This window comes from Phascolarctos cinereus, unplaced genomic scaffold (assembly GCF_003287225.1).
Source record: "Phascolarctos cinereus isolate Bilbo 61053 unplaced genomic scaffold, phaCin_HiC Scaffold_7;HRSCAF=346, whole genome shotgun sequence".
Classification (NCBI taxonomy): Eukaryota; Metazoa; Chordata; class Mammalia; order Diprotodontia; family Phascolarctidae; genus Phascolarctos; species Phascolarctos cinereus.
Window position 1 is genome coordinate 155,992,666 of NW_027556180.1, and position 12,165 is coordinate 156,004,830.

The 12,165-nt window shown below is 37.6% G+C and overlaps 1 protein-coding gene across 3 annotated transcripts in view; it reads left to right on the top strand.

Annotated features, from left to right (window-relative positions):
• Nucleotides 1-536: 536 nt before the first annotated feature.
• The window catches only part of BIVM (basic, immunoglobulin-like variable motif containing), a 40,955-nt gene continuing 29,326 nt past the window's right edge, over nucleotides 537-12,165 (top strand). For 2 of the 3 annotated variants that reach the window (XM_020972386.1, XM_020972387.1), the window contains exons 1-3: nucleotides 537-621; nucleotides 8,845-9,428; nucleotides 12,035-12,161. In XM_020972386.1, coding sequence (XP_020828045.1) covers nucleotides 8,945-9,428; nucleotides 12,035-12,161 — 611 coding nt within the window. In that variant the 5' untranslated portion in view covers nucleotides 537-621; nucleotides 8,845-8,944. The remainder of the gene's footprint in view (nucleotides 622-8,844; nucleotides 9,429-12,034; nucleotides 12,162-12,165) is intronic. The other variant, XM_078147312.1, reaches the window with a different exon arrangement.

Genomic DNA, 12,165 nt, shown 5'->3' on the forward strand with positions numbered 1-12,165 from the left:
TGCTACAGCTATTGAAATAAAAAGAAATTTGAGGAAAGGCTTTTAAGTGCTATATAAGAGCCAAGTACTATTAAACCCTTTGGGGCCTTTCCTCATTCCAGTCTGCTTTCTCCTCCATTTCATTTGTCCACATCTTTTTTCAGGCTCGGTGCCAGAACTGGACTAGTTGCTACTTTTGTCTCTTGCCTCCCCTCTGGCTGCCACTAAGCTTAGATATGGATAGATAGGTAGTGGGAACCGGCCTCTTCGAAGCAAGGCCAGAATTCATTTTTGCTTTAGTGAATAAATGAATACAGACGCTTACAACCTTTCCGGCTGCGGCTACTGTGACCTTTCCCCAGGGACGCAGAAGCTGGCAGAAAAAAGCGAATCCATGGTAAAAGACCAAGCATAGTACTCCGTCCCGCCCTCTGGTCACCCATTTGGGATCAGAGCCCTCAGCTTCCGGTGCTGGGGCCGGGGCGGTGTATCCTTGCATCCTCTGACAGGCTGTGCCTTTCTCCACCCCTTCTCTTACTTGGCCAACCCCGGGGAGGTAGAAACCACATCTCAGTAGGGGAGGGAGACTGGGCTGTCTGGGGCTGGAACCGCGAAGCTGCTCTGGCTCTGCAGCTGCCCGGGGTGAGTGAGTGCGTGCGTGCATGCGGCCGGTCCCGGGGCTACCACTCTCTTAGCTCGCATCTTCCCGTTGCCGGGGCCCTGCTGTAAAAGTCCTTTGCCGTCGCCAGACCCCCAGGGGCGAGCAGCACTGCCCTGTCGCTCTCCACTTCTCCCTGTCGCGGTGCCACTTCGACCCGGAGACAAGGTCCAAGACTGACGATCCTAAGTCTCCTACCCTCCTGCCCCACTTCCCTCCCCCGCAGCTTGAAGGCTGAGCCAAGGGAACAGACACCGTGTCCCTGAGCTGCACAAAAAAAGAGGGAAAGCAGTGCCTGGTCCTGAGGCCACCACCTCCTCCCCACGGCGCCCCAAGCAGTCAGGATGCTTGTCCCTTGTTTGCCCTTAGCAGGATCATAGCGTTGGAAGAGACCTAGAGGTCAGCTAGGCAGGCCAGGCTTCCTCCTGGAGATCGTGAGCTCGGGCTCTGGGTTAGGAAGGAGGAGGGGGAGGAAGGAATATGGCCTTACGGATAGATGAAAACTAAGGTGTACCGACAGGGGGAAAAGGAAAAGAGAGGAGGAAGGCTGGCTGCAGTCCTGTGGTTAGTTATTGTCTTGATGGGACTAACGTTACAGAGAGAGGCAATCTACGATCTAGTCCTGGCTCTGCTGTTGACCTGATATTTGACCTTGATAAAGTCATTCATACCCAACGCCTCAGTTCCCCCCGTGTAAAATGGGTGCACTAGTAGGGGTGCATTCCTCTTTTTAAACTCGATATCTAACAACCATAAGTTCACAAAACAGCAGCGACAAATTAGGTGGTTTTCTGCTTTGCAAAGGCTGTTTTTTTTTACTGGTTTTAATATGATTCTTTTAAACAGTAAACTTTTCCTGCTTTTAAAATATTCATCTGAGGTTCAGTTTATATACAACTTTTCAGGAATGACTCTAATGCCTAGGGTGAGGAGCACTTGTTATAAATGTATTTATAAATAAATTATGAAGAGCTTTCTTTTAGAAGAAACCAGAACTGAGCTCACAGGGTTTAGATGTATTTCATTAACTCTTAAACAGCAACGTCTGACATTATCAGTTATCTGGCAGCCTGTCTGGAGTGCTTTTGATAGAGGGGAGGAATCTTCAGAAAAGCCTAAACAGATATGATAAAGTTAATAATAACAATAATACATTTATATAGTGCTTTCTTGTTTACAAAGAATTTTCCTCAAACCCTCTCCATTAGGTAGCTAATGCAAATATTATTATGGCTGTGAAAATGTGAGGAAACTGTAGTTCATAGAGGTTAATTGACTTGCTCCCAGAGCTAGTAAGTATCAGATCTGGATTTGAACCCAAGTCTCCCTACTCCAAGTTCATTAACTTTGGGGGATTTCAATAAGAAACTCTTCACTTTTATTTTAGATACAATTCTAAAAAGCTTAGTTATTTGTTTTCATAGTCCATGTCAGATTCAGAAAAGCAAATTAGGAGTGTCTAGAGATATCACACTGATAGCACTAATAAGGGAGAAATTATTGCTTAACCGTTTCATTCATTCATTCACTCATTCATTCATTCATTCATTCATTATCTATCAGTGCCAGCTGTTAAAGGCACTATGCTAGGTAATGGGTATACAAAAACAAAAAATAAAACACCTATACCTTTAAGAAATTACTCTTTATTGGGGATAAACAACATGTACAGAAACATGCCAATATTAAATACAAGTATTAGAATACCTGATTTGGATCGTATCTGTGGTTGAAAAACTTCCCCCTCTAATTAGCATAATTCTACCAAAATTTAGGGAGAGGGTATTAATACCTGGGGGATCAAGAAAATCATATTGTACTTGAACTGAGAGTGAGGAAAGAGACTGAATATTATAAAACAGACAAAATTTTCCCCCAAAAAATATAGCAGTCTAAGACAAGCTGCTCAACATACTTCAGTAGTCCCTGAATCACTGTATTACAGTGCTATAAAATAATTGATACTCATAGTATGACTTTGAGTATTGAAGAAAAGTTTTAATTATGCTCGGTGTGTTATGTTTGAAAAGAAAAATATGTAATAAGTTTTAGAAAACCTTCCATCCGTGATGGTCAAGTTTTTTTTCTTCTTCTGACATTTAGAAGAAGCTTCAATTATTAGGAAAATAAAGCATCATGTTACTTGACCGGCATATTAATGTTAGGAAAGTGATAAAAAGACTGATCTCTCTGTCTTCTTCTAGAATACTTTCTCTTAGGTTTCAAATTGCAAGAAAAAGTTACCTATTTACACACATATATAGATACATGTATATATATATATGCATGCATGTATGTAGGTATTTATGTATATTTACACATATATTCAACTAAACCTTTAATTTCACAGTTGATTTTATATTGTGTGTAATAAAGGAGAACAGAGACTGCATGGATAACAGAACTCTACACGTAACATTTAAATCTTAGATAAAGCAGAGTTTTCAACTTTCCCCTGCTAGGCCAGAGCTGCTAACAAGTACAAACATGATTGGTATTTAATACACTTCCCTTCCTCCAGTGGAGCCGTTAATGGGCAAAGCAAATATGAGGATGAGAAGAATCTGGTTCTCAATAATCTCTGGATTGCATTATCAATCCCATCCAGAGTTTACTATTCGATTTTGAGGATATTTGTTGTTTTTAATAGAATTAGAGAATTAACTAAAGGCCATAATACTTCTTAAACCATTTTAACCTCTGAATTGCTTTCATTCCATATTGAAAGTATCACACAAGCTCACTTAAAGGCACCTCAGGAACCATCTAGTCCAAATCAAATATCAATAGGAGTCTTCTCTCTAATATCCCCAAAGATGATTAGCATACTTCTAATTGAAGTCCTCTAGGGATCAGTATCAGGGGCATCCACTCCTGAGATTTTTGGAGAGCTCTAATTATTACAAAGCTGTTTCTTACATCTACGTGAAAATTTCCTGGTTGTAATGTCATTATTATTCCTAGTTCTGCTTCTGGAGCTAAGTAGATTAAGTTTTGTCCTGCTTTTGTATGATAGAAATATGTGAATATAGCAATTATAACACCTACTCCAAGTCTTTTCTTTTCAAGGTTAAACATACCCAATTCCTTCACTGGCATGGTCTTTTCACTATTTGTTCCCATGGGAATCACTAAAATTAAGTACTGGTCATTAGGTTTGTCAAGTCTTGTAAGACTGTCATGTCCCAGATACAAGTCTCAAGAAGACGGCATGCTTCCTCATTGATGAGGTCAGGTCAACATGGCTCCACTGGTGTCTCTCAACAGAGTCGCCGTCTACTCCAACTTATCTTTTTTCTAATACTGGGTGGCCTCACTCCAGATTCTCCTTATGGAATCCTCATCTTATTCCTTCCTGAGTGGCTACCTTCTCTCAAGTGGGTACAGCTTTATTGTCTATAGGAAGTGTATATCTATATAGGTGTTCAGCTCCAAAGGTTTAATAGTCCTGTTTCTTTTCCTTTTAAGGGATATATTCTATATTCCAACCTCCTGACATAGGTTAGGATTCTCTTTTACATCGTGAAATTTTTTTTTCCTTTTTTGTTTTTCCTTTGAAGTGAGACTCCATTGATTTTTCATCCACATAAAAGCAATTACCTTTGTTGGGTAAGAACACTTTTTGATTAAATCTGTTCATTAGAATCAGGTATGAACAGGGCCTGTACTTAGACCTGTTTGAATGGATCACAGCCATTGTGTGAGAGATTTGGTGACCTAAGGAATTTGTATAAAAGAAAGGAGTAATTTCAGAACCAGATAGAGATTTTGAGTATCTGGAAGAGAGAGAAGTGAAGCTATGCAGAGTAAAGCCAAGAACTGTAAGCCCTGGGGCAACCAGTGAAAGGAGAATGAGAAAGTAGTCCTGAGCTGTGATACAGAAGGGAGATGGATATTCAAGAGGACTGGCAGCTCTACAGGCATGTGAGAACAAAAGAACAAGGCTGATTCCACTGGTATACTCATGTACTCAAGGACCTTTTCCCAAGAAAAGATCCGCTCTTTCCTCATCTTCTACTGGTGTCATAAACACTCTAATATAATCTGTTGTTTCATTACCCAAACATCCCCAGTAACCTGAATTTTTGCATTAACCACAGAGAGGTCAGGGGTTAAAGGGATAGATGTAAATGTAAATTTAGAAGAAGAGACCAACCTCCACCTAAATGTTAAGAATTTTCTTACTGGGAGTTAGAGCAATTTTAATAGAACTTAAAACTTTTCATCGTGAATAAACTCCATAAAGCCACAGAAGAAGGACCTTCTGAGTCATTAATGCTGCCCCTATTCTGAAGATGAGCTTATTATTATATTATTATTATTATATTGGTGTTACACATTCCTTTCATCTTCTCTTATAATAGGGAACCTAATATTTATTTTGCTTACAAATGAATGTTACTTGACCTTGAGGGAAGCACATATTCCAGTGTTTAAGGGCACAGAGAAAATTGTTATTGTCTTCTGTACTTGTTGAACCTGAGTATTTGCTGTATTCATTGCTAACTCTCTTGGCTAACTGCTATAGCTAACCACCGTAGCAAACTTCTGGTCATTGAATAGGGACCCTATCATTGGGCTGTCTGATTTGGATCTATCTATGGTAGAAAAATTTTCCCCATAGTTAGCATATTTCTACCAAATCTCTAATGTAAACCAAAGATGTCTTTGTTGCCTGTGAGGTCTTTAAAAAAATTATTGGAGAGACATCATGCACATCTCACCCTTTACCTGTGAACTATCCTTTGCAATACAGAATGAAAAGAAAGAAAAAACAGTTTAGCAAAATTAACCAACATGTAAGAAAAAGTTTTATGTTATAGGTAGTGTTTCAGACCCAAAGATCTCCAGCTCTGCAAAGAAACTCGATGATGTGTCTTGTCATAACTCTAGTTTGGGAACAAGATTGGTAATTATAATTTCTAATCATTCAGTTTTGATTTTTTTGATAGTAATGTTACATTCTTATAATATACATTGTCAGGCCATTTCCCAATTGATGGCTATCTCTATTGTTTCTATATCTTTGCTACAACAAAAATTGTTACTATGAATATTTTGGTATGGGCGGGGTTGTTTTTATTACTGACCTCTTTTGACCATATGCCCTGCCCTGAAATCTGGGTCAAAGGTTATTAGCATTTTAGTCACTCTCTTCACACAATTCCAAAGTGCTTTCCATAGTGATTGGGCAAATTCGCAGCTCCACCAACAGTGTATCATTGTGTATGTCTTTCTATAACCCCTCCAACAATGACTGTTCCTATTTTTTTGTTATCTGTGCTAGTTTTCTGGGTGCAAAGTGAAACCTCAGATTTGTTTTCGATTTGCGTTTATGTTAGTAATGCTTTGAAACATTCTTTCATATGGTTAATAGTTTGTAATTCTTGTTTTGAGAAATGTTCATATCTTTTACCTGTGATTGCTTAGGTAGAAATCTAACCTCTAGCTATGCCTTGCTTTTTTTTTCCCTTCTTTTTTTCTCAACTGATCAGTTTTTAGTTAACTTCTGCCATTGTCCTCTCATCATTTGTGTCTTTTGTGACCATATTCCTTATGGTACTGAACAAAAATTCAAATAAGTATTGCCCTTCCCCTGCCTCTCCAAGAAAGCTTTTACCACCTCTAAGTATACTCTTACTCTATTAAGATACTTAAGACCTTTTGAAAAATAATTTTAGCAGAAAAAACATACCAAGCACAATATTTAATGTTTATTAGACAGCTTCATAAACATATATTGTAATGTGGTAGAGTGCTGGTCATAGAATTGGGATGATCTGGGTTCAAGTCTTACCTCTGACATACTGGCTGTGAGACTGATGTCAAGTCAAAAAGCCCAACATAATGTGATACCCTCCTACTTTTCCAGTTTACTTATACCTTACTTCACCACATATACTCTTCCATCCAGTGACTTTCTTGCTATTTCTTAAAAAGGCACTCCATCTTCCTACTCCATGCATTTTCATTGCCTGTTCCCTATACCTGAATATATCACCTTTATCTCTGCCTTTTGGCTTCCTTGGCTCCAAATCCCAGCTAAGATCACATCTTCTCCAAGAAACCTCTCTGAATCCCCCTTAATGCTAAAAATGCCTTCCCTTCCTTGATTTTTTCCAATTTCTCCTATTTTTACCTAATTTGTACATAGTTCTTCGCATGTTATCTCCCTTATTAGGCCTTTGAGAACAGAGACTGTCTTTTGCCTTTCTTTTTATCCATGCTCCCTAGCATAGTGACTGGAACATAGTAAGCTCTTAATAAATTATTGTTCACTTGACTTAACCTCTCTGTGTATGAGACATCTCTCTAACACTATAATGTGCAGAGCAAGTCTGATCTGTTGCAGCAAAAACAAATTCCATACTCAGAGTTCCTGCACCAATGAAATCAAAGTTTACCTCAAAAAAACAGGAGCATCACATTTGCTTAAAGGATGCTAAGGTTAAAAAAAAAGTAGTTTTAAAATTCAGTGTGATGGATTTGAAGCAGATGAATTCTCTTCTGGTGGATATATATATAATAGTAGGATGGGTTTTGGGTCACCTAAAAATAATGAGAGCTTATATTTATATAGGAATATGTGTGTGTGTGTGTGTATATATATACATACACACACACACATACATATATACACATATATACATATATGTTTGTTGAATGAATGAATTTTGTTGCAAAGTTCTTTTATATAGATGGTCTGTAAATAGGTATTTGCTCCTCCCCTGCCCCTACTTTCACCTGCCAGTCCACCCACCCAGGCTCCAATAAATAAGCAATTTGCTTAAGGGCATATAGTTAGTAAGGGGAATAGTCAGGAATTAAGGTTTTCTTATTCTGGGGCCACAGTGTTTCCACTTGATTGCTTGGCTTTTCTGCGAATTTCATTAATCCTTTGAATATTTGTTATTTTCTGTATGTGTTGATAGTTTTCCATAAAAGTACTTTTTAATTTTTATGAAGTCTTTGAAGGTTGTCAACATTTTTATTTCTACTTAGGGTTGGGATGAGGGTTGGACTAACATGGCCTGTCAGATTCCTTTCAGCTCCAACATTCTGTGCTTCTATAAATAAGGAAATGGATGGAGGAACTATCTTTTTTGCCTAAAGTTAGAAAGATCAAAGAATGGTGAAGTGAGGATTAAGTCCTTTGAAAATCTGTGCTGCAAAGGTGTGTGCCCCCTACAGAGCAAGCTTCCCTCCTAAAGCTACTTTTAATTGTATTCACCTAGGGGTTCTCTGTTGAACTCTTTATCTCCAGTTCCCAAGTCCTGTATTTAATGTTTAAATTTTCTTTCACTTTCTTCATTTTCTTCCAAAGAAAACTAGCCTGGACTTGAAAACCAACCCTCTTAAACTGTTAGGATTGCTTCTTGTCAAGTTGTTGAAGGCCAATCTTAACAGTCTGATATGGGTTTAAGATCCAGGGCAGAGTTTGACCTCTGCCCAGGCTTTTACCCAAAAGGGCTCAATGATTAAGAGGTATGGCTCTCCAATCTCTCCCTGTTAGGAGGTTCCGGAGACATTCCTTCTCACTCTTTGAACCTTAGATTTACACATTCACTTCTCTATGCAGGTGGCGCCAAGGCGCCTGGGAAAACCTTGGAAAATACAACCCAATCTAGGAACCCTGATAATGAGGAAATGTATGTTGTCACGTCCTCAGCAGATGTTTTGGGGAGTATCTCATGGGGAAGACTCTTTGAAGTTAGGCTAGATTTTCTTTATATATCCTGTACCCTCAGATGAATAAACTGAGTCAGTTCTGCTGCTCCGCCTGGCCCATGTCTCAAGTTTATTTCACGCTCTTCCGTTTGGTTCATTATTTGATTGCTGGCAACATCAGGTAACAGATTTCTGTATAGGTTATTTATACTTTGCTGATTGAGACATTTTAGTGAAGTTCTGTGAACCTCATCTTGCATATTTTGAGTTTGTATAGTACTATACCTTCAAAAAATAAAGTTAATAATTTTTAGCACCTAGCACAATGACGGACACATAGTAGGCACTTAATAAATGTTTGTTGATTGATTTTCAAAATAATGTTTAATTTTAAAATAATATAAATAGCAGCTGCCAGGTGCTCCAGAGGCCATTTACAAGTAAGGGTGAATTTCATTTAGTACTAAACATTTCATTTCTCTTTGGGGCATGTAATTGCTTGCTGACCCATTTCTCTTCACCCCGCCCTCTTTATTCAGGTGTTCCAAATAACCCCATGTAAATCTTTGGAGAATGCTGTAGGCTGTTGAAGTTGTTGTAAGAAATCTTCCTGGAAACAACATTTTGCCATTTCATTCAATGCCTAACATTGTAGACACAGAAAGATCAAATGATTCTGGAAACAGTGACCTTAATAAGCCTGAAAGAAAGTCTCCAGAGCAGAATTTGAAAGTTGCCGTCAAATCCTTCTGCTCCCCGGATGCCGCAACAGCACCATTGGGTTCTGGTGGAGATGGTCGCTATCCGTGGAGTTGTCCAGTGACTCATACTCGGGAAAAAATCTATGCCATCTGCTCAGACTATGCCTTTCTCAACCAGGCAACCTCAAGCTATAAAACTCCAAATTCTACTCTTTCTTCTTGCCTTGCCAATAGCACTTCTGTAACTGTTGGAAATAATTCAGCCAGATATGTTGGTATCCCAACTAGTTCCTCAGAGATCATCTACAATGAAGATAGTAACTTGGAAAGTTTATCTAATAGTTTTGGCAAGCTGCCACTTGCCTGGGAAATCGATAAGTCTGAATTTAATGGAGTGACTGCAAACTTGAAAAATAAATCAGGTAAGGAATCATTCAGTTCAAATGTAAAGAAATAAATGGCTTAAATTATTTCTCCCCAAATACAAAGACTGAGATTGTTATCTGATAAAAGAAATAAGCATGCCTATTTTATACCTTTTGGAAGCAGCTCTATGTACTATTTTGATAATTTGAAGCAATGCATTTCATTAATGTATTTCCTTCATACGTTCAGATTTGTATTATAACAGCCTCTGTGTTGTATATTTAAGTTTTCACAGAGTCTTTATAAACATTAACAACGGGGATGATGGGTGGAATATATAGTTTTATGCTCCTGCTACAGATGAGCAAACTGGCACTAAAATAAGTTAAGTGAATTGCTCTGCTTCACTCTACAAACCAGTGGCTAAGTTAAAATTAGAACCCAGGTCTACCAACCTGATTGTCGTTATGAGGAAAGTGCTTCTAAAGCTTAAAGTGCTTTATAATGCCACCTCTGCTCCTTTTTCCTTCAGTAGTCAAGTGGCTGGGGTGGACATGACTGAGGTAGAGGGGAAAAGTAGAGATTTGCTATCAGGATTAGTTTGTGGTAAACTCTCCTGCATCTTTTTTCCCACCATCATGCACCCCAAGAATATCTAGTAATCTAAATGGCCCCAATTGCCTTCTACAACTCTGAATGCAGTTGAGGCTTTGAGCCTGCTCATTATTAAGTTAGGATGCTTGGATTTCGTGGCATATGCTCATTTGGAATGTACGACAGACTTTTGTCTCATGAGGATTATAGGATTTAAATGCTAAGGAAGAGAGGGAACATATGAACACAAACAGCTGTGTAGGCCTATTTTGAGCAATGATCGGGGGGGTGGAGATCGGCTATGCACATCCCTGTACTTTAATCTTAGATCTCTTGCCTGTCAGATCCCAGATCCATTTTTTTAAATGACTGAAAGATGATTAGAAACTCAGGAAGTATGGCAGAAGATAGGTTTTCATTCCTCTGTGGTACTAGAAACCAAGTTTCACACCAAAAAGGGGGAAAACATTCATTGAATCGTAGGATATTATAACTAAAAGGGATCCTGAAGATTATGTAGTCCAATGCTTACTTTTTACATACGAAGGAATCAAGAGTCAGAGAGATAAGTATCCAATTTGGCATAAGAAGTTTTGGTAATGTTTTGCCAGTAGTAGTTAAGCCCTGTGAAAAATTAAGTTCTGTCTGAGAAGGATCAGAAGAAATGATTCAAAGGAAAAATTTGTTCCCTCTTCTTAAAGTTTTCATTATCACAGTATTTCATCTAGAATAACAAAATTCCCTTTGTAACAATAACAGATATAATTCTAGCCAATAGTTGGCTGCATTACAGATGGTTACAGTGTAGAACAAGTGTGCTAATGTGGATTAAAGCTGATGCCCAGTGTTTTGCTGGTCTTTAGTTCATGTCTGAGTATTTACATTTCAAGATTGCCAAAAGACTGATCATGAGTGTGTAGAATCACATGGTCATGAAACCCTGGGTTCATATCCTGCCTCTGCTACATACTAGCTATATAACTATGTACAAGGCACTTCTAAGTACCCCCAGGCAACCATGGAAGACTTTAAGTAACAAATGATTGCTGATCTAAATGACTGGAGAAAATTCCACACTAGGAGTCTCTTGTACTAGTACAGTCACAAAGTTCTGGACCTGCTGTACCCACAAACTCTCTGAAAAGACTCATGATAAGAAACATACTAGCTTTTAGGTAACTCAGGTCAATAAAATAATGCATATTTTATTTAAAGAAAAACACAAGACATAATTGAATATTTTAAAATATTAAATCTATTCAATTATTTCAGCTTGTTTATTTTTAAAGTACTAAGGTTGCAATCCAGAAGGCCTAAATTCAAATCTTGTTTCTGATACTTACTTACTTTGTGAGTATAAGCAAGTAGAATATCTCTCAGTCCCAGGATCTTCATTAATAAAATGGGGACAATAAAATCTGTTGTATGTAACTCGTAAGTTGTTATGAGGCCCAAGTGAAATATTGTTGTAAAGTGCTTTGTAATCTTTAAAGTGGAATATGTTAGTTATTATCATTAATTTAAATATAATTTCAATGAAATTAGGATTTTATTGGCTTATAGATCTTTGTGAAGGTTACAAATGTTTTTGCCTCTAGTCCTGGAGCTAATGATATTTTAAAACATTTATGTATGCAATAATTTTTAAAAGTCTGTGGAATGAAGTTTTCCAAAAATAGTACCTTTTCTGATATTACTTAATGCTTTTAATGATTTTATTATAAAATATAATCTTATGATTTTATAAATAAAATTATTTTTAAAAGGCAATTTAAACAATATTGCCAAATGGTTATCTCACTTTCCAAATGTGACTAAGTTTGTTAGATAATTTATAAGCTGAATAACAGAAATTTGAGGCTCTGGAAAAGAAACATTTTTTAAATTTAAATTAGGAATTTCTTTTTATAGCAAGGGCACATTCCCAGAAACAAATTAGTTATTTAAATATGTTAGGCATTATAATTTTTAATGATATTGACAAAATCCTTTTTAGTTACTGTACATTTGGAAGTGACTGTAATTGGAATATACTATGAAATAGTAATTCCAAGATTTCCTTTTTCAGGCAATGTGAAGAAACAAGTTTCCAAAAAAAAGACTTCAGAAAAAAAGGGAAAACATAACAAGGAGTGTCCTCAGTATTCTACTCTTGAAGATATTAAACAGCGGAAAGTATTAGACCTCAGGCGATGGTAG